The sequence below is a fragment of the Mus musculus genome, chromosome 3 (genome assembly GCF_000001635.26).
Source record: "Mus musculus strain C57BL/6J chromosome 3, GRCm38.p6 C57BL/6J".
Taxonomy (NCBI): Eukaryota; Metazoa; Chordata; class Mammalia; order Rodentia; family Muridae; genus Mus; species Mus musculus.
Window position 1 is genome coordinate 65,816,134 of NC_000069.6, and position 22,886 is coordinate 65,839,019.

The 22,886-nt window shown below is 42.5% G+C and overlaps 1 protein-coding gene across 4 annotated transcripts in view; it reads left to right on the forward strand.

Moving 5' to 3' along the window:
* The window catches only part of Lekr1 (leucine, glutamate and lysine rich 1), a 176,989-nt gene extending 156,595 nt beyond the window's left edge, over window positions 1-20,394 (forward strand). For 3 of the 4 annotated variants that reach the window (XM_006501847.3, XM_006501844.2, XM_011240186.3), the window contains 2 exons: window positions 3,661-3,960; window positions 14,622-20,394. In XM_006501847.3, the coding sequence (XP_006501910.1) occupies window positions 3,661-3,960; window positions 14,622-15,026 (705 nt within the window). In that variant the 3' untranslated portion in view covers window positions 15,027-20,394. The remainder of the gene's footprint in view (window positions 1-3,660; window positions 3,961-14,621) is intronic. The other variant, NM_001166659.1, reaches the window with a different exon arrangement.
* Window positions 20,395-22,886: the final 2,492 nt, after the last annotated feature.

Consider the following 22,886-nt stretch of genomic DNA (forward strand, 5'->3'; position numbering starts at 1 on the left):
TCAGTGACACACTCTCCATGACACACTCTCCACTCTCCCCTCGGGCATGCTTTGTGCCACACTCTGCATGTTCCCCTCCTAGGGCATGCTCTGTGCCACGTGCTACATGCTCCCCTTGGGCATGCTCAATGACATACTCTCCATGCTCCCCTCGGGCATGCTTTGTGACACGTGCTGCATGTTCCCCTCGGGCATGCCTTTTTTCCCATTTGTTTGTTCTACCCGCACAGATAAATCGTTTGCTTTACCTGTTCTTCAGAAAGGATGCTGGAGATAAATTACAGAAGCACACAACCAAGCTCTGTATGCATCTGCTTTCTTCTGACATCAGCTTAAACTGACTACACTGCGTGACTCATAACTGGCATGGCTACATAATCCAACATCAAAAGATAATAAAGTATTTCACACAATTAAAACTTTCCTTCCTAGAGTTTAACTGTCATAGTCAGGGTTTCTATTCCTGCATAAACATCATGACCATGAAGCAGTTGGAGAGGAAAGGGTTTATTCAGCTTACACTTCCATACTCTGTTCATCACCAAGGAAGTCAGGACTGGAACTCAAGCAGGTCAGGGAGCAGGAGCTGATGCAGAGGCCATGGAGGGATGTTCTTTACTGGCTTGCCTCTCCTGGCTTGCTCAGCCTGCTCTCTTATAGAACCCAAGACTACCAGCCCAGAGATGGTCCCACCCACAATGGGCCCTCCCCCCCTTGATCACTAATTGAGAAAATGCCTTACAGCTGGATCTCATGGAGGCATTTCCTCAACTGAAGCTCCTTTCTCTGTGATAACTCCAGCTGTGTCAAGTTGACACCCAAAACCAGCCAGTACATTAACCTTCTTAACTGAAGATATTTTGTTTTTGTTTGTTTGTTTGTTTGTTGTTGTTGTTTGTTTTGTTTTGTTTTGTTTTGTTTTGTTTCAAGATAGGGTTTCTCTGTGTAGCCCTGGCTGTCCTGGAACTCACTTTGTAGACCAAGCTGGCCTCAAACTCAGAAATTCGCCTGCCTCTGCCTCCCGAGTGCTGGGATTAAAGGTGTGCACCACCACTGCCCGGCTAACTGAAGATATTTTAATTCTAATTAATTCTAAGCATTTTGGGATGAGTTAAAATACTATAAAAAGCAGAGTCTGTTGAAGTACCCCTGCTTTGTTGCTTGATTGTTGGTTTTACATCCTCCTGCCTCAGCCTCCCAAGGGTTGGTGTTACATATGTGTACCACCAAGCTAGGCAAGGTATTCCTGCTTTTATATGACTTAAGTGTAAAGATGGAGAAAAGAATGGGGAGGAAGGGAGGGAGAGGGAGGCATGAAGAGAATGAATCAAAATTCAGTGTGAAACATATTTTGCAAATACTCATTAAGAATCCATGTTAGGGCTCAGCAGGTGAAGGCACTTGCCACTATTAAAAACATGAAATCAACTCCTGAGACCCCATGGTGCAATTAGGGAACCAGCTTCTACATGGTATTCTCTGATGTCTCCATATACACCATGACATATAAGTTCCTGCACACACACACACACACACACACACACACACACACACACAGATAAATGTCACTAAGATAATAATTTTTATTTTTTAACCTGTTTTAAAAATCCATGTTAGGGGCTAGAGAGAGTGAGTTCTGCAGTAAGAGCATTTATTGTGACAGAGGACTGAGGTTCAAACTCAAGTACCTCCATGAGGGCTCACAACACCCTACAACTCCAGGCCCGTAGACTCTGACCTTAGGCAGCACATGGTACACGTAATAAAGAAATCTAATTAAGCGTCCAGCAGCCCAAGGGCCTCTGTTTCTGTGTGAAGATGGAGAGTTTAGCCACCCCAGAGTCCAGCCCCTTGGTACCTGGCCACTCCCAGAGGGCTCTGCAGGTGTTCTGTCCTGAAATTCTTGATGATTTCATCTTTGAATTTGTGAATTTCTAAAGTGAATTTCTATTAAAAGAATGAAGTGTATGCTGGGAACTTGGTGCCACCGCCCCCCTGATGGTCTGGTCTGTCTGGGACAGGTCCTCACATCTTCCCGCAGAGCTCCTGGCACCAAAGGCTCCCAGAGTGGCCATTCCTTCCTCCCTTCAGCTCATGACTACAGTTGTCCTGAGTAGTTTGGAACTTCGTGGGCAGAGAAATGCAAACAAAATAATTCCATTACTTAAAAAAGGTCTAAATTCAAGTTTTTTAGGTGAAGTCTGATTTTTAAATGTTGACTCCTATTTTTAAAATCCAAACTTATATCTTTGTGGCCCTGTGAAGCGCCTGTCAAAAGGACAGCTTACTCTGTGTCTTTGTCACTTCTGCTGGGGGTGGGGGTAGAAGGAAACCATTGTTTAGACCCAAGTGACCCTCTCTTCCTTCTTCTGGATTAGTTGAAAATAGTAGAATATTAATTTCTGAAATGACTCATGGTGGTGAATAGATTTCCTCCCAAAGTTATTCCTTATGTAAATTTAACATTTGAAACACATTTTAGATGCATACTGCTTTGAAGCAGTGGTCCAGCGAGCTCTGGGAGCTCTCTCTGTGCCATTTCCAGATTTCCATGGCTCGTTTGCTACTGGAGTATAAGGAGGGACCTTAGATGAGCTTCTGCAAGGCTGCTCTTGTGTTCTGCTGCTGTTTGCTTGCCGATGGTTTGTTCCCCTTTTCAGTTTATAACCCAATAGCTCACACTGATCTGTCACTCCCCAGAAAGCTGTGGCTGCCGGTAGACCCACAGTGGCTCTCTTGCCTTGCTTAGGATTTCAGGCATGAGCCACCAAGATAAATTTTCTCTTTTCTAAGGAGAAAAAGTCTTTTCCATTCCAAAGGGATGATTTGGGCAGAAAGTCCCCTGAATTATTGTCTCATGTTCTTGTGTAAGGTGAGAGGCGATACCTTTGCGCCGTGTCCTGGCATTTTCTAGAACCGCCATAATGACACCAGAGTGGCCACTTGTCTTTCAGTTCAGTTCACTCAAATGTGATACTTCTTCCAACATAGTGGTTCAATTGCCAATGCTCTGTAGCCAGTCCTGGCTTTCCAGAGCCTGCAATGCTCATCCCAGCTAAGTCACCAGTTGTGACAGATCAGCCATAGTGGTAAAGGCATTTCACTGTTAAAATTAGATACAAAGTTGACCTGAGAGAGATGGGGGTGAGGGGAGGGTATTTTTAAACATTTACTGGCACCCCACTGTCATTACATTTAGAACAGTACAGAATTTCTATGATCACAAGACGTGGGAGAGTGCAGCTATAGAAGACTAAGCTAGTGTCTGGGGTACATCTATCTATATATAAGAAAGAAAAAATATGTCCCAGGCGAACTTGGTGTTCTGGTGTGAATGGGACACAACTGTGGTGTTCTCTTTCTGTGTCTCCAAAAACCAGTCAGGCACCTGGAGGTTCCAGAGCCCAGCCATGCCCTCTCCCATCTGTTTGTGAAAACTTGAGTTACTTTTGGCAGCTGGATTCAATCACAGAGATTTAAATATTTCCAAAGGTGCCCAAGTAGTTAATAGGATACCATTTTAGGAAAATAAATAAAACTCTGTGTTGACTTAAAACTATCTGAAGGCCTATATATGACATGGGATACAAGCACACTGGTTTATTAGAAGAAACTTAACAGCACACTTGTCTGTATACTAACGTGAGACTTATCTTATAGATAGGTGACCTAATCGCAGATGCTACAAAGGACCTGAGGCTGGAAGTGGCCTCTCTCCAAGAAAAACTGCATGAATCCCATGCACAATACACAGAAGAGTCTGAATCGAAGAAAAAAGAAATTGAAGACCTGAAAAATCTGGTAGCAGAATTCCAGTGTCGTTTGAAACAGGAAACTGGCCGTGATGATTCAATTTCCGAAGAGTTGAAGAAGGAAATGAAACAGAAGTCAGACGAGCTGGAAAGAGTAAGGCTGGCCCAGACACAGCTGCTGCAGCAGTTCAGCCAGTCACAGGAAGAGGTAGGAAGCAGAGAGCCCCCAGTGAGGACCATGGCCAGTTAAAAAGCAGGCAGGCAGGCAGGCAGGCAGGTACGCAGACAGACAGACAGACAGACAAATGCAAATGTGACAGGCAGTTGGAGGTCAAGAAGAGAGTCACAGCCTGGCTCCCAGGCATCCCTTGGCTTCATAGGACAGTTCTCTTCTTAAGTATCATTTATTCTTTGAGAATCTCATGCATACATACTGTGTATCTCTGTTAGTCATATTCATACACATCCCTTCCCTTCTCTCAACTATGGAATCCCCCTACGCCCTCTTCCCAACCTGACGTCCAGTGTTTTGTTTTGTTTAATAACAGTCCCGTGTATCCATGAGTGTGCAGCCATATACTGGGGCCTGGTCCATCTACCAGGGGCCACACCCTAAAGAAAAGCTGACTGTCTTTCCCCTAGTAGCTACCAGTTGTCAGCACTGCTTCTCAACTAGGGGTGGGAGGCTCACGTGCCCCTCCTGCTCCAAGCTGGACCCTGGCTGGCCTGATCCTATGTGGCTCTTATATATACAGTCTCAGCCTCTACAGAGTTCAGAAGTACAAGGGTCTTGTCGTGTCCTAGAGAATACCCAACCCTATTTCTTAGACTCTTTCTGTTCCCTCTTCCACCATGTTCCATGGACCCTGGGGGGATTGGTGTGATATTGATGTCCCATTTTTGGCTGAGCCCTTTCTAGAAACCAGTTCTGTGCAGCAAATAATCCCTTAAAAGCTCCACACCTAGAAGTCTTCCAATTAGATCTCACTTGCTTTAATAGTAAATCCTCACCAAAGAAAGCGTCAGGGCACATGTTGCTTACATTCAAAAAAATGTGGACAATGTAAAGATAATTTGAGTCTCATGTTTTACAGCTCTGTCAACCTGACTTGTAAAGCAACTTACATGCTTTCGTCTTCTGCCTTACATATGCACAGTTATATCAGTAGTGTTTTCTTGTTGTGAAGTAGGCTTATTTCTATTGAGAAATTTTTATCTCTGGCTTATTTATGATGAATTGGTAAACATGCTAGAAATAGTGTAACAATTGATCGTAATACTTGATCCCATAATAGCGATATAGCATATAAGGAAGAATGGACGGTTTTGAATGTTAGTGAGAAATAAGATTTCTGTCTGCCATATTGGCACGTTAATAAAGAAGCAAATAAAAAGTGCTAGCAATAATATTGTTTATTAATAATAAACACTATGTTTTTGCTATATTTAAATTGCCAACCAAAACTGAGAGCTTATATCACGATAAATGTGAAGTATGGGGTAGACAAAGCGCTAAATAAGAACAGTGTCTACCTTTAGATGTAGCCTTACTTATGTGTCACAGGTGAGACGCTAACAAACAAGCTTGGAGAGTGTCACAGGCTCACACAGTGAGAGAGGCGGGACTCAGACTCGAGTCGCAGAGGGACAAAGATTCCTATTCCAGGAAGACTTTTTAAATTTTATTTTATTTTTTTTATTATTTTGTTTAAGACAGGGTTTCTCTCTGTGTAGCCCTGGCTGTCCTGGAACTCACTTTGTAGACCAGGCTGGCCTCGAACTCAGAAATCTGCCTGACTCTGACTCCCAAGTGCTGGGATTAAAGGCGTGGACCACCACCGCCCGGCCCAGGAAGACTTTTTGATTCTAAATTTCAGGGCAACCTCAGGCTTAGCCCATAATATCTCCTAGTCAAGATCACTTACTTTTACTCTAAAAGCGAACAAAACCAAAACCAACAAACAGAAAAGAGTAAACCCAAGCCAGCCTGGGCTGGGGAGGAGGGGCCCCAGAGGGCAGCCAGTGCTTGTGAGGGACAGCAGCTCAGGCCAGGCGGGAGAGGAGCACACTGGAGAAACTGAGGAAAGAGGAGCTGCTCACTCACTTCTACTGGGTCCATACTAACACTCCCACGGACAACAGTGGGCGAAGGGAGAGAAAGGCCAAGTCACTGGACTAGCAAGTCTGAAGCCAAAAAAAAAATAAATAAATAAATAAATAATAAATAAAATGGCACTGTAATAAATGTAAGAAGTGACCCATCCAGAGGACAAATAAACAGAAAAAAGAACAAGGTCAATTTTTTTAAATGCAAATTATCATCTATGTAGGTTTTGAGCACTATGCTAGATAAAACAGTGGTATAATTATGAAAAAATGGTAACTAACTTCTGGGAAATGTTAAAGAAATGACCTACACAGAAATTTATCACATGAAACCTTACACGGAAGGGTAGAGACACCCTATATTACAAGTCTATAATTTATTGCTACTTGATAAATTGCCCTCAAAGACAATGACTTCAAACAATAAGAGTTCATAGTCTCATTTCTTTTTTGAAAGATTTATTTACTAATATTTATGTGTGCATATGTGTCTGTGTGAGTATATGTCTATAGGTCCTGGAGCACACAACTGTGCTTACCAGTGAAGGTCCAAAGAGAATGTCAGGTGTCCTTGTCTGTCATTCTTAAGTCTGTTTTAGACAGAATGTCTCCCTGTACCTGGGGCTGTCAAGGAGGTGTCCTCAGCTAAGCCAACAAGCCCCCACCTTCCTCCTGTCTCTGCTACCCACAGTGATGGAGTTACAGGTGTGTGCAAAACATCTAGCTTGTTGCATGGATGATAGGGTACAAACTGAAGTCCTCGTGATTGTACAGAAGGCCTGCCGAGCCACTGAGACATCTCTCCAGCCCCTCAGCATCTCCTGTCTGTGGATAAAGAAGCTGTTATAGTCTAGCTGGCTGTGGTTCGGTATCTCTTATGAGGTTGGTGTGAGGGTGCCTAAGTGATAATGATCTCAGCTAGAGGCTCATCGATGATAAGCTGGGCTTCTAGCTCACTGGTATGGGCAAAGTTATATTAACAGGTTAATAGTCTCACGGGCTATAAATAGAGAACATGTGGCTTTTGGCCATGGCATCCCTCAATGCTGTGTCACATGGGCATCTCCATAGAAGAACTCACATTGTCCGCTGGCTTCCCTCAGAACCAGTAGAGAAAGGGTGCCAAGACAGAAGCCACAGTCCTTAGGTAACCCAAAAGGGACAGCTCATGCCTTTCTTCATATTCTATTTATTAAAAATGAGCCAGTAAGTCCAACTCACATGCATGGTGAGCAAGTACCCAAGATGTGACTATCAGACAAGTAGTCCTGGGCCATCGAAAGCTTCTATATGTGTTGCTTTTGCTGTGATTTGTTATCTGTTGCTGTTATTAAACACCATGATCAAAGCAATAAAAGAATAAGTTTAGTTGACCTTACACTTTCAGAGGGCTAGCACTTATGGTGGTGGAGCAAGGGCATGGAGATACTGTTAAGCCATCTGCAACCTTAAATTTTCCATCCATCTACTTTGTTCCCAGAAATAACAACTCTGAGACTTTTTTATATATGAAAAAAAAATGTTTAAGCCAATAGCTTTGGCTCTGTTCCCCAACTAACTCATATCTTAATTACACCCCCCCCCTTTTTTTATTCTAACTCCTGGTTGTCAATTTCATATGACAGTCTTATTCTGTGTCTAGGGCAAATCTCCACTCTGACTCAATCCCAGAATCCCTCCCTCCCCCTGCCAGATGTCCCACCTTCCGATCCTCCCTCAGCTCTTTTGCCAATAAGACTTTTATTGACAACCTTTGATTTGTTCTATGCAGTACAAGAGATGTCTCTATAAGACAGATGGCTGGAGCATGGAGCATCAGCTGAAGGCTCAGATCTTGATCCACAAGCAAGAGGTAGAAAGAGACATTGGGAATGGCACAAGTCTTTAGAAACCTCAAAGCCTACCCTCTAGTGACACATCTTCTCCAGGACCACACCTCCTCAAGCAATTGTTTGAGAAGGGTCATCCTTCTCAAACAATTCCACCAACTAGAAACCAGCTATTCAAACACAAGTCTACACTGCATCTTCTGACCATACCATCTGGAGGTGATGTTAGCAAAACTAAAAAGGAAGGGTGGATTTCTTTCCAGATCAGAGAGCTAAGGAGAGCTCATCTCACAAGACTAGCTGTGAAAGGTATTAAGACAGATTTAATTTTCAAAAATATGGACTTCTGTGCCTGGAGAAGTCCATGACTCAGCAGTGAAAAGCCAAGATTGTTCTTCTAGATGACATGGGTCAATTCACAGCACTCAAATGCAGCTCACAACTGCCTGTAACCCCAGTTCCAGAGGATCTGATGCCTCTTTTGACCTTCAAGGACTTGACTCCTCCACACATGGCGTGCACAGACATACACTAAAACAAAATAAAATATGAATTTCTACAATATAAAAAGATATTAGGTTAGTGTGAAAATAGTCATGGCTCATTACTAGAGGGGAGAAACTGTTGTTTATAAAATAAAAATAATGAAAGAATCCCACAGGACAGTTTCCTTCCAGGGGAGGGACAAGTAGACTAAGTTTTCCATCAGAGGTTACCAAAATGTCACCTCAAATTAAATAACGAGGAACGAAATATAAGTAAATATCTAAGGCTGTTTCTCTAGGTAAACATGCCAAAGTACAGAATATGCTTATAAAACAGGAAATGAGCCAATGAAAGTAGTAGAGTTTATGAGCAGAAAGAATGTGAGCTGTAAATAAAGTCATATGAAACGGAAAGTTCTGTGTGTTTTTCATCATGTTCTTCAGACACTTTAAGTTCCTTGGATTCTGGAGATTTAAAAGCTATAATTACTTGGAGAAAGAAATCCCATTAGAATAAAGATAAGTTAGTGCCCTCCTAAGGAGGCGAATGAAGGTCAGGGAGTCCTGTGCTCTCTCAAGAGGCCAGAGAGTGAGTGGAATTTGTTTCAGTTGTGGAAAGGGTAAGGAGGAAGCTGGAGCCTCTGACAGGCTGGGCCTTCCTCAGTGTAGAGACTTAAAAAGTGACACAATAGTAACAGAAGGTGAAGAAGGGATGGAAAACAAAGGCACCGGAAATGTGAGTCTAAACAAGACTTCAGGAAGTTCTTACTGGGAAAAAAGACACACACAGTAAAAAAGTGAAACTTCAAAAACAAAACAAAACAAGAACAGGAAGTTAATGTTAGCAAGTAGCACATTGTCATTAACACCAAATTAAAATGAGGCGTGCTTTTGGTAACAGTGGTCCTTGTGTCATGTAAATTCCACAGGGATTCGTTTAAGACAGTGTGGCCCAATATAAGAAAGCTTCATGGTGATCTTGGGATTTAGAGAAAGAGTGCAATTGTTTAAAGTGGATCCAAAGGAAAACAGAGAACTCAACCTTTTTGTTTTTTGAAGACCATAGAAAAGAAAGTAAGAGGGGCAGAGGTGTCAAATTCTGCAGTTCTTGTGGCCCATCTAATGGTAGTTTAACAAGTTTAAAAATAGAAAACAGCACTGCTGGTTAAACATGGAGAGTTCCATGGAGAATGGAATGGCTGTGTTTGTCTCTACCTTACCACACTGCCACAAAATAAAAAGTGAAATCTATTGCCCGTTGTCAATGAGGGGAACCCCAAAGAAGAAACGTAATTACATGGAACTACTACAGGGAGACTCAGAAAAGGGAGACACAAAACACCTCTGAAAACGGGATCAAAGATTGGAGCCCAAAATAGGACTGATTGAGAGTAAAAGGAGCAAAATGACTTTTAGGGACACACAGCCCCCCAGTGCCACTACCCACCTGCCTAGGAAGACACCTGATGTGTTCTCTCTAGCAGAATGAGAAAGGCACTGTGTGTGACAGTACATCAGAGCAAAGACTAGAACAAGAGCTGTAGGGAACAGGTGGGAGATAGCCGGTCCTTGTCACAAACTCCTTTCCCACAGTCCAAACAGCCAAGAACTTAGAAGAGTCCATGTGTGCTGGCAGTTGGGGTATTAAGACAGTGGCTATATCCATGTCCGGTCTACCAGCCCAGAAATGTGCTAGCCTATAACCCTACACTACACACACACACACACACAGAGACACACACTATGTGCCATTTGGGAACTCATTCTTTAATCATAAACAGGTAAAAACCACTTAATATTTTAGAACTGTCTCTAATATGAAGGACAGCAACCAGCAATAAATGAATGCATAGTTAGTCCAGCCAGATTTAGTCACCAAGTGTGTTGACTTGCAGTGTTTTCCTTTTGAGAGCATTCACATGTCACAGTTGTGGCTGAAGGGTTGACAGTCTGTATTTGCATCAGCACACCTGTTTTTATTGTTAGATTGCTTCTCCTCAGCACCCTGTGTTTGCTTTTGTTTAAGAAACAATAAGAGAAATTATAAATCAAAGCTATGTGCTGCAGACTCCGGAGACGGTGTCTCCAGACAGTTAGCACAGTGGTGAGCTGTGGGGCGTCGGAGGAACTGGGTACGGATCTTATGTAACCTTCTAAAATATTGGGATTGTGGGTGATCTTAAACCTTTTGATATCTAAAACTGCTTCCAAATATGAAATCTGCTTCAAAAAGAATTTACATAGGAAAAATTTGACAAAACTTTGATGATGATGGATTTATGTAAACCTGCAAAGTAGAATTTTATGAATACATAGCATTTGCAAGCACAAATGCCTTATTTTCAGAAGGGATTTCCTTCATCTGGGAGTACATATTTATTTACTTCAAATGCATATGTAATTGATATTGAAAAAACCAGCATGCTCCTCTCTGATAATTCTATGTAGGAGAATAAGAAACCTAAGTCCAGTCAGTAAGTTATCCAACAAGTGATTCTCAGCCCTGAGACGTGAAATCACAGCATCACTTTCTCTTTCAAAGAGTAAAGTGTTTAAGGATCAGGCTTAGGCCTGGCTGGCTGACAGCGGGGACAGATGAGCTGAGAACCCAAGAATTTGGCCACAGAGCATGCGCAGATGTGGGCTCAGCAAGGGCATCTCTGCCTGTACAGAAGGAAGGCAATGTCGGGACAGTGACACGTTGGGAAGAAATATGGAGACATTGCTTTGTTTTACTTAATTAACGGTGACAAGATATTAAAATTGGATTGTTGATTTAGAACAGGAAATCCTAAATAATGTGTGTTTTAGGCTATTCTCCCTCATCTTGAAAAACTGGCTCTCGAAGACCATTATTCTGAGGGATTTTGTTATTTCTATGACTTTTATTCCGAGAAGCTTATAATAGTTGCTTTTATTGTGTTTGCAAGCATGAGTATATAATTTTAATACTTCTTCCTGACATTCCTAAAATTTTATTTAGTTTCTCATTCCTAGTTTACCAAAAAGCCATTTCCATTGTTAATCTGCAGTGTTGGGCTGACTGGATGGATGGAGGCGGGGCACATCTTTTGCTAACTCTTTACTCATCTGTCTAGTTTCCACATCTTGTCTACTGAACCTCCATCACTTCAGGTGCCCACCCCTTCCTCCCCGACGCAGCTGGCTGGACACCCACTTTCCTGAGTTCTCTCTGGTTAGAGCTGGCACAAACTGTGTCCTCTATCATCTTGTGACTGGGCAGGACCTCGTGTAAACCATGAGCAAGACCATCTGTGCCTCTTCTTCAATGAAGCCTTCTCTCCTGGCATCCCCCACCTCTGCCCCGCTCTGCCAAATACAGCTGATTCGGAAACTCCACAGCCAGGATTCTCACCTTCACAATAATCAGGCCACTCAGCAAAGCCTTCTCTTGCTTCTTCTCTGTGTTTGCAACTCAAAATACTCAGCTGTTTCTAAGGGTAAAAATGACAACAAATATAAACCAGTCACTCATACCTTTCAAAATGTGGGAAATTGGTCACTTTTAATATTAGAAAGTTTTGAGTACATGGGTGAGCTGATTTTCATTTTAATCTTTTACCTACAGACTCAGTGGGAGTGCAATTAGGCAATGAATTATTTTAAGTCCAATTGAATTGGCCTTTTGTCTGAGGCAGCTCTAGACAGTGCTCAACACCAATGGATGGGCCTTAGGACCAGGGCAGTAATTCTCCCTTCCCTAGGCCACACTCACCCAGGGCTCAGGACAGAACCTCCTCTATGAAAGCTTTGAGTCCCTGCTGTACTCTGTTTCCCACCCTGCAATGTCTTTCACAAAGCTGGCCTGGCAAGCTTCTTTTCATGCCAGTGTGACCGTGCCAGTGCCCTGCTTGAAATATCTTCCCATGATCCAGCTGGCCCTCTCAGAGCCAAGTAAAATCTCTAGCAATAACACACCACCAAGGTTCTTATCTGCCTCGCTCACTTCCTCCTACCCCAGTGCTGATCTCTTCTCCTGTGTCTATAAGCTGAGGCTTCTAGCTGCCGTGTTCCATTCCTGGATGTGTCTCTCTTGCTGCCCTCTCTGCTTGGGAACCCCACTTTGCCTTCTTTACCTGGTGCATGCCTGCCATTTCACGTTGACTTCCAGGTCTGTTGCAATCCAGTAATAACTACTTGACCATGCTATGGTAAAATGTAGCTCAAGATCATCTTATCTCAGACACGTAGAGAACAGTGGCCTCGCTGGTCATTCTCATGTCGGCTGGGCATTTCCAGCCTCATCAAGCATACTCTAGCTTACAGATATTTTCATGTTACTCAGTAAAACTACATATTAAAAGTCTGCCACAGCCAGATGTAAAACACATGCATGTATGCCTTTGGTGCCGGCATTTGGGAGGGAGAGAGGGGGAGAGAGAGAGAGAGAGGGAGAGAGAGAGAGAGGCACAGGCACAGAAGCAGACGGTGATCTCTGAGTCTGAGGCCAGCCTGGTCTACAGAGTGAGTTTCAGGACAGCCAGAGATGGTACAAAGTAAGAGTCTGCCACCAAATCAACCAACCAACCAACCAGAGAGATAGACAGACAAAAAGAGTCTGCATACCCCAGCCTCTTGCCTAATTTCTGAAAACAATACAGCCTCAGCCGTGATGCTCCTCACACAGGATGGAATTCTCCACTAATGTGTCTGCTGTGTCATGTCCACATGTCACCTTCGTGTGCTGGCACACTCCATTCCTCAAATAACAATTTCCTAAACTTTCCAGTGTTCTCTTTCCATATTTTACCCTATAATTGAAGAAATTATAACACCTAAACTATTTGTTGGACAAAACTGCGATGTAGTATTTATTTAGGGGAAGACGTGGTAAAGTCAGCAGAGAAAATGAGGGTATTAGGATATCCACCCAAGAAATCAGTGTTGGCACAGGTGGAAGTCCCAACTGTGGATCCTGTCTTCAGTTCCGAGGCCTCCCTGGTTTGGGAAATAATAGAAAGAGAATTAATGCTTTGTTCTGAAAGCTAATGGTGGTGAAGGATGAGTTGCAGAGTGGCTGGCCTCACACTGAGACAGTCAGCAGCCCTCTCCCTCCCTCCCTCCCTCGCTGATCTTCCTCTCAGCTGGACTGTGGCCAGGAGGCATTGGAACGTGCAAGCTGATAGCTTGCTGGCTGGTTCAGCCCTCGCTGACTGGAAAGCAGTCTGCTGGCTCCGCACTGTGCTTAGCTGCACCTGCTGCCTCCGATGCCTTTCTCTTCCTCTACCTTTCCAGTCCCTTTGCCACTTGCCTGAAGCCATTTTCTAAGGGACTTGCCTCGGGTCTGTGGAGTATTACTTTCCTTTGAGGCTCAAATTCAAGTGCAGTGAGTTGATAAGATCTTACTTTTCTCTAATGAACACCCCTGCCATCCCCATCTTGACTTTTCATATTATACACCTGTTACTCCTGCGTGTGTGTGTGTGTGTGTGTGTGTGTGTGTGTGAATGAAAACTGACTCTTCAAAGTTTGCTTAAGCTAGGGTACTTTATACTAATTAATTGAGAACAACTTAAATTTGATTACTTCTACACATTTTGCCAGCATATTGAATGTATAAATAATGTGTATACATATAGATAAATATCGATGTATATAGTACTTTACATATATGTAGATACTGTAAATAGATTTTAAAAATGCAGTAGACTCCTTTTTAAAAGAAAGGTCAAGTTAATAGCGTTTAGAATTCTTGGGGAAATCAGATGAAAATATCTTCCCAGTTTCTATCTCCTTGATGTCCTAGACATGAAGTGTATATGCCTGCAATATTAATGAACCACGTGCCTCATACAGGCACAGGGCTAGGAGGCAGCAGGCCTCCACCACTTCAGAGCCGGTTGCTCTGAACAAATTATGTAACAGACCAGGCCTTCTGGGTCTTTCTGTGGTGAATATGTCAGGAGCAGTGAACGTGATGGCTCTAACACAGCACCTTATCAATCAATCTTTCTCGTTAGCGGCTTGATACTTCCCCCACCCCTGACTTCCAACAACTATTCAGGTGGAGTTGATGAGAGCCAGACGACAAAGCCACAAATGCCAGTAGTTTCCAATTCCTCTAAAAAATTAAAAACAAGCAGAGGCAAATACTAGACCAATTGCTTTAAAATATATATATATGGGAATGGGAACTATGTGTGTATGCAGGGCAAATACAGATGAGGACTCAGTCCCACCGTACCATCTACGGAACCCCTGGATAGTCATTCCACCTCCCCTACAAGGGCAAGGGGCTGAACGTCCTGTTAGTGTCCTTTCCAGTCTCACACTCTGTTTTTCATTTCTCTGTCTCATGGGGTAGAGTATTAAAAAGACAGAGAATACAGCCTCTGACCTGCAGCTCAGTTCTGATTTAAATTGTCAGTAACGCTCCACTTACATAAACTGTTTAAAGCCAGGGGTGCTTTTTCCTCATCTCTTTTCAGAACACTTTTCTCCAGGAAACCGTGCGCAGAGAGTGTGAAGAACGCTTTGAACTAACGGAGGCTTTGAGTCAAGCCAAAGAACAGCTCCTGGAGCTCAGGAGGAGCGGAGGAAACTTACCGTGTTCCCTCAATAAGGGCACCCTAACCTACCCTGCCTCGGCAGTCAGTAATCACCGCGAGCTAAGCAGTGGGAGACAGAACTGTGGACGAGGCACCGGCACGCCCAGCCTGCGTGGACTGCCAAAACCCACAGCTTCCCCGACCCCAGATAAGCTCAAGAAGGTCAGCAGCTCGGGACTGCCTGCCCTTTCCCAGGCATATCCTCCCAGGGGCCGAGCAATTTCAGTAAACGAGGCCAGGCAGAGGTTGACAGCCATCCTTCGCAGGAGGTTGAGTCAGCAGTGATGACCTGCTTCAGGAGGGTCCCACCCACGGGACACACACCCTTTCACAGCAGGGCAGAGACTCACTGTAACCGGGTACCGGGAAACAAACATAGCTGTAGATGTAGTTAACAAGAAATGTACAAAGCTAGGAACTGTGAAGCCACAGTTTTCAAAGGGCCTCAGAAATTGCAACAGATAATGAAGTTGGTACTCCAGAGGTCTGATTTCTACGTTCATGTATGTATTTTATGCTCCTCGAGTCTGGCCCTTAGAGACTGCAGGGAAAAGCGTCTCAGCCTGGCGAGTTTTTCCTCTTCCTCCCTCACTTTCTGTCTTTCATCCTCTCCTTTCTCTCCTTTTCCCACCATAGCAAGTAGATTATCGCCACAAAAGAGATTATATTGGTTTTATGGTATCTTTTTCATTTGTTTATTGAACTAAATAGATGTAAGTATTCTAATTAGAAAAAGAAAGACCTTGATTTCCAAAGTCCTTACTTCCAGTATTTGCAGAGCTGATAGGCACCATCAAATGCTCAGCATAGCTGGGTCAAAAGGAAGGAGAGCCTTTATAAGACCATCTGCTGGGAGGCTGGGACCGGCTATAAAAGATGGGGATTCCCATTCAGGGGAAAGTAGTTTGAATCTCTATCAATATTTTAGAAAGCGACATGACCATGAAAATATTTCTTGGTGGATATTTTCTCATTGAATACTTTTTGGTACATAGTTGAGTTCTATTGTACTTGCATTCTCCAGCCATTGGGAAGAGAACTAACACAAGGTCACTTAGTAAAAAAAAAATACAATGCTAATTTGGATTCAAAATTGATTGCCCTTGGAAATGTCTAACTGATTAACAGTTTCTATTCTCAGTGTGAGAATGTAAAACAAGATATGCTATTTAAAGTTATCAAGCTTCTGGCTCATCTAGCTGATCTTAGGTAAAGCTAACACTCATCTGTCCTCTCTCCATATGATAGGACTGTATTAGTCTTTCTAATGGTGGCGGCAGGGGGGGGGGGGGGACTAAATCTGATGTATCATGGACATTAAACTTTCCCTTTCTCATATAGGAATACTAGTGACACGTGATTATAGCACATTTAATTATCTATTTGGCTGCAGCGTTGATGAGAGAAACCAGTGGTACCTAGCATCCTAACCACTGCTAAAGAAATAACACTGATAAACAAAATCATGGTTATCTCCCATCTTTTTAAGGCTGTTTTAACCTTAAAATAATTCCACGTTAGATCCCTGGCTTCCTGGCTACCTTAGGTAAAGTCATCTTTGTGTTAAGTATTAGAGTGCTTTCTGTTGGTTACAGAGGTGGCCGTTCTTCATAATGGCATTTCACGAGAGAGCACAAACCGCAGAAGAGTGGCTCAATGATTGCCCTAGCCCTCTCTGCAGATAAGAAGCAGATGAAAAGCATTCGACTTAGCTGAAGTAGTATACTTAGGGACAGAGTTGAACCAGAACCACTCCCTCAATCCCAGCCTTTCCAGCCTTCAAAGGTTCCCAGGGCTCCACCAGGACTGGTGTCAACAGCGCCCACACTGTAGCTAATTAACGTCCTCGTTCCTCTTGAAGTGCTCTGGCTTTTCAAATCTGAGTTTGTATAAGAAGGAAAGTTGATTCAGGGAAGAATAACTACAAAGTAACAAATGTCCTTTTACTAATTATATTTTTCTAGAGAACTCTAATATAAGTGTGCATCTATGAAAATAAGAAATGTTAACTGGTATTCCCCTTCCTTGGTATCATCGTGTGTAATGCAACAGGGGCCACAGCACCAGATCTCCTTGCCCTGAGCTTTTGTTTGCACTTTGAATTATAAATACCTGTGACATAAGGCAGATGGTAAAGTGAGCAAAGGCACGGACTGGCTTGCACAGTGATCTCTGTCATCAGGTCCCACATGCTTATTCACTGTTTTGCTATTTCAGCGGGAGTCATGGGCATACAATGAGTTTATTTTTACTGGGAATACAGGTTAATAAGAAAAGTCACGTGTAAGCTTTTCTAAACTGATAGAAGGACTACCATTGCAAAACATGGTTTCTTAGTTTGTTGATATACTCCTGCTTTGCAATGAATAACTCTGTAACTCAGAATGGAACCATTGTTTGCCACGAGGCTGTGTTATATGCTACAAAGATATCAGAGAAGCATAAACAGAAAAATGGTATTTACATTAATTTAACCTACACCATCTGAAGAATACAGCTTGAGCTATAGGAATATGTAGTTGAAGAAAGAAATCCTTAAAAGTGACACAAGAACTGGAAACTTAGAGGTTAAAACATAGTTCCTTTATTTTTTGAGTGATGAACTCTAAGCATGGAAGAGTATCAGGAATGTTAAGAAAGTAGTGAAGGGCTAGATACATGGCTCAGCAATCAGGAGCACTTGCCGCTCTTGCAGAGAACTCTGGTTTGGATCCTGTCATCACATGGCAGCTCAAAAACATCTGCAACTCCATCCTCCATCAGAACCTGATGCCCTCCTCTTACTTCTAGGGGCTCTGCACATAGGTGACACACATACATACACCCTGGCAAACTACCCATACACATAAAGTAAAGAAATAATTTAAAAATAATAGATAATTTAGGGTTCTGAAGTATTATCTTGAACTACAGGTTAATCCTACAGCTATCATAAAAAAATGATGGTGAGAGCTAGAAAAAGGAAAAAGGGGAAAACAGCATAGATCCTCAAGAATTATACAGTAGGGGCCAAGAATAAAGTATATGCAGATGTGAAATGGAAGGGAGTATTGACCAAAGAGTTGAGAGCAAAATAGTAAAGGAATCTTAGAGGAATCAGGGATGCTTTAAAACAGAACTGGTCTATTCAACAAGTCTTCAAAAGGAGGAGTAGAATTGTACAGAAAAAGGGTATTCTAGGTAGAGAAGTGTGTAAATGGAGGCACAGACGTAGGAATCATAAGAGCATTTGATGGGAGTTAGCAGCAGCCTGAGTCCCAGGTAAGCTGATGTCATTGCTAGGGGTGTTCAGTAAGGGCCAGTGCATGCTTTTAGCTGGAAGTGGATTGCTTTGCTGGAAGTGGGAGCCCTGCCCTGGCAAGGCTGTGCTGGGGTATTGTGGAATGGGAAGGTGGGGAATACAAGAGCAGCTGGCAGACAATGAGTAGTCCAGACGAGTTAATGAAGTTCTAATGAAGATATTTGTGTTGGGAATAAAAAATAGGCATCAGATTAAAAATCTATTCAGAGTAGAGAAAGGATTTTTGTTTCTCCTGCTAACTGCAGCTTGAAACTATTGCCAGCCCTTGACACACTGGCAGGAGTTCATTTGATGAGCCTGGCTCTAATCAGAGGATCATCTCTATTTAAGAATATTATAACCTCTCTGAATAATGTGAACTCGGAGGAGCTGCATCTCGCTTGGGAAATGCATGAGCTCATAGACCGCTACACACGAGAACCCTCCTTGAAGGTCTGAAGAGTGTTCTGAGAATTATGGGAAGGGTGAGAAATGGACATAAGCCAGAAATAATTATCGTCTTAAGTCAAAGGATGCGAGAACAGCTAAACAGGAAGATTCTGGAGTGACGCTGTGCAATAAAACCTTGCTTTCTCGAATACTTGTGAAGGGAAATATAAAAGACAATGCTCAAATTAAAGTAAGGGTTATCTTAATATCTTTACATTTTATAGAACTGAAGAGACCTGATACATCACCTGGTCCAGATTTATAGCTTATGTAAGCAGATAATAGTTGACTTAGTTGATTAGTTTTCTATTTGCATGACTGTGTAACATTAGACCGAATGAAAGAACCTGGGCTTCAGCTTCTGGCTTACATGTCTCATTTCCAGACAAAGAATATGACCAGTGTGCCAGGTGGTAGCTACTCAGAGTTTGCCTTCCAGCAAGATGAGACCTGCTGGCACATTCTAGAAATGCAGAATTTTAGGCCTCACACCCAAACCTACTACCTGAGCTATCCTCTCCCTCCTCTCTCTCCTCTCCCTCCTCTCCCTCCTCCCCCTCCTCCCCGTCCACCCTTCTTCTCCTCCTGTTTCCCTCCCCTCCTCTTCCCTCCCCTCATCTCCTCTGCTGTCCTCTCCCCTTTTCCCCTCCCTCCCCACTCCTTGTGCATGCTAAGTAATCAGTCTTAGCACTGAGCTTGACCCCCAGCCTAAGGTCTTAAAGAGATTCTCAGGTGCTTTGTGTTTGCATTGGGGGCGTTGCTTGTGGTCCAGTATTCCATATCTACTTACCACAAGTTAAACAAAATAGCCTTGCCTTATTTAGTCCCTAGCGCCTAGGTGACAACAGTAGGCTAATGAGACCTGCCCCCCATGTGCCACATTGACCCACTTAACACCTACTCCCAGTGCATTAAGATTCTTTTGTGTGACCATTGATTCTGAGTCCATAACTCTCTAGGAAAGCTAGTGGTTAAAGAAAATCAATATTCATCCTGAAAATCCTAAAACACATCTCAACACCCAAAGCTGTGAGCCTCAGAACAGTTGGAGATTTTATTGTTTTAATCCAATAGAGGAATCTTGGTTCTAATAATTGGCAGCACATTGAATAATCATAAACTTTAATCTCATCATAACATGTATTTGAACATCTGTTTACATTTATAATGGTGATGCTCATTGTCTTCTGAGACCTGTGAAATACGGAATTTGGGGGAAATTTTCTAGGGAGATAAAGTAAATGCATTGAAAGTCTCTCTCCTGGAAGTAGGTTTGAACCACTTAAATATAAAACTAACTTGGGCATTAGGCCTGGATTAATATGACTTAAAGACAGAATTCATACTGGCTAAATGGAATTCAGTTCAGATTCTCAGTTTCACAAATCTGGATATCACAATGAGGTGTTAAACGCACTTGCCTGTGAGCACCGCTAGCTCATCTCATGATACCCAGGGCAGCCATCTTCTTTAAATATGTTGTCCTTTCTTGTTGGCATTGTGCTGTGCGAGAGAGCCTGAGAGCAACCCAGAGCTCTTGTCCCCTGTGCTCTTCCCAGCTCTTCCGCTGAGCCACATCTCCCGTCCATTCTCTGAATGTTTTTAATGAAGAAAAGAATGAAAGAAGCCAGTCAATAGCACACAACTGTGATAACAGCACCAGGGAGGTAGAGGCAGGAGAATCACTGTAAGTTCAAAGCCAACCTGGGCTACATAGAACATTTGAGGCCAGCCAAGGCTGCATATAGAGACTCTCTCTGTCAATCAATCAATGTAAAGATGGTAATGAGACAGATTGCTATTTAAATTTTTAATACCTCATATTAGTATATTCAGTGCTGATACTTGTATAGTTATAGTTTAAAATACTTCTCTTAGTTAAGTGAGTCAAATTCAACAATTAGACTGTATAGCTTAGGCCAGCAAAGCATTTTATAGGCTTTTGTGAGGCATCTGCGTGAGGAGGATTAGCTCTGGCAGTAGATTTATTTGCTGAAGATGTGAGCAGCTGGCCCTGCCTTACTGCCAGCGCTGTCTCCATCTCCCAGGCGAGCTCGATGCGGCCTACCACATTAATCTAGAAAGATCTATCTGTCCTCTGTCTTCTTGAAGCAAATGAATTCTCCAGTCATAATTTTCTATCCAGAGCTTTAAATTTCAAGGGAATTAAGGTCACTGCCAAAATTCAAGTGACTCCTTTTTACTTCTCAAAAGCAGGATTTCTGAAAGCCCCAGGGTAGTCAACTATTCCAGCCGTAATTTCCAAACTTTAAAATAGTATATTTGAGGCCTAAGCTTGGGTTGCAAGGATCTCGAAGCTGAAATCATCTCCTTTCCCTGTGTAGTATACAGTACTTAATATAGAAACTGAGATATGTGCTTTTAGGAAGCTAGAGAAAAAGACCTTACTTGAACAGTCCCGGCAGAGGCCTAAGACACATGTTTTCTCCAGACTTAGAACATTGGCTAATGCTCCCTAAATTAAACAGGAGGAATATGTATCTCTTGCATGATTTAGGTTGGATTCTTAAATAATCAGAAGTCTGAGTAGCTGTTTTTGGGTATTTTAAATATAGCCAGAATGTTATAAATATTGGCCCTTGTAAAAAAAAATTATGACTGCAAAATCTTTATTGAACTACCACATTAAGTTACTATAAGTACATAGATAACTTTTTGTAATTTTTCTATTTTGAGCTGTTATAATAGTTATTATTGCTATATCAGCCTTAGGGTGACATAAATATATATATTAATGAATAATAAATCATAAAAATTAAATTTTATTTGTAGTACATTTTTTTAAATTTAGTGTATGCAGCTATATGATGTGTGTGTGTGTGTGTGTGTGTGTACACCATGGTGTGTGAGTAGAGGTCAGAGGTCAACTTTGGGAATTGAGTTCTCTGCTTTCACTGTGGAAGCTTGTCCTCAGGCTTGCCCAGCAGTCGCTTTCATCCGCTGAGTCACCTTACTGGCCTTGATAGCACTTCTGTGATGAGTTGGATCATACATATCCTTTTCTTTATATTTAGTGGGAAATTAAAATCTGTCTAGGGACTTCTGCCTATCATCCCAGCAGCTGAAAAGCTGAAGCAAGAAGATGCTGAGTTCCAGGCCAGCACGGACTGCAGAATGAGTTATTGGCCAGGCTGAACTTTGAAACCCTGTCTTCCAAAAGACTATAATGGCATAAGGAGAGGAACAGGAGGGAAAAAGGAAGAAAGGCCTTTATAGGAAAAAAAGACAATTGGCAGGTCTTTCTGTAGGACATGAGTTATTTTGAGACAAGTTCAACTATGTAGCCAAGCCTGAACTTACCATCTTCCTGCCTCAGCCTCCCAACTGCTGGAATCACAGCTGTGTTCCATCATGCTGATAATTTTTTAGGTCTTATTAATTGGTGAAAAAAAACAGTACAATGTTTCAAAACCTTTCTCTGGCATATCTGTAATCTCAATAAAAGTATATCAATAAATGGTGATTAATTTATATATCTAAATGATACTTTAAAAATTGATGATACTAATGTTTACTACATCTGTAATGATTTTGTATAGCTAGTTTGTGCTCTGGGCACACATACCAAGGAAAAATGAAGAGTATGTGTAAGTATACTGTGGGAAGAGATGGCTGCAGCCTCTCTGCCTCATGTCAGTTTGCCGTGCTGTATTGAAGCTGCCTCAGACACATTTGGCATGGGATAGCAGAAAGATAATCACAGTGTCCAGAGTTGTTTTGTTTCTACCACTATACTTTACCTTGAATCTGAACGCAGGAAATTCAACCATAGACCAACATGTTGCATGTCTAAACTGCACCTCCATAGGGATGTCTGTGTAAGGGAAATACTGCAGCCCGTATGTGTACATACTGCAAGCTAAAGACTGCTGACCAAGTCAGGTTAGCCAGGGTCCTGTTTGCACCAAATATTAAACCTGGGCAATGCTCCCAGACCCACAATCCAGTTGGGAGGCTGCTCTGCCCCCTCTCAACCTCCTGCTACTTGGGAGTGTCAGACGACAGTGCACTATATAGATTTATTTTTGAGATCCAGCAACTCAAAGGTTTTCCCTGCCTCATCCGAGTCGATTCCTAGAGAACCACAGAGGAAACAGTCAAAGGAAGTACTGATATTGTCGCTGTGTTTCTCCAGAACCACACCTCAGTGGAAACCCTGGTGATCCTTTTAGCTAGAGAGATCCCACAGCCAGCCAAGCCTGTCCAAATACAGTCTTTAGGTATACCAGAAATCACAGATGAAGTTGTACTTCTAGCCACTTGCAGTAGGAAGAAACGTATAGTCATGAAAATTGAATTTGAGGTCAGTCTTAAATCTTTTGTGGCCTATGTAGTGTGAATTCTAAGCCAATTATAGTTACTGTCATCAAATTCTTATTTTTACAAATCATCTT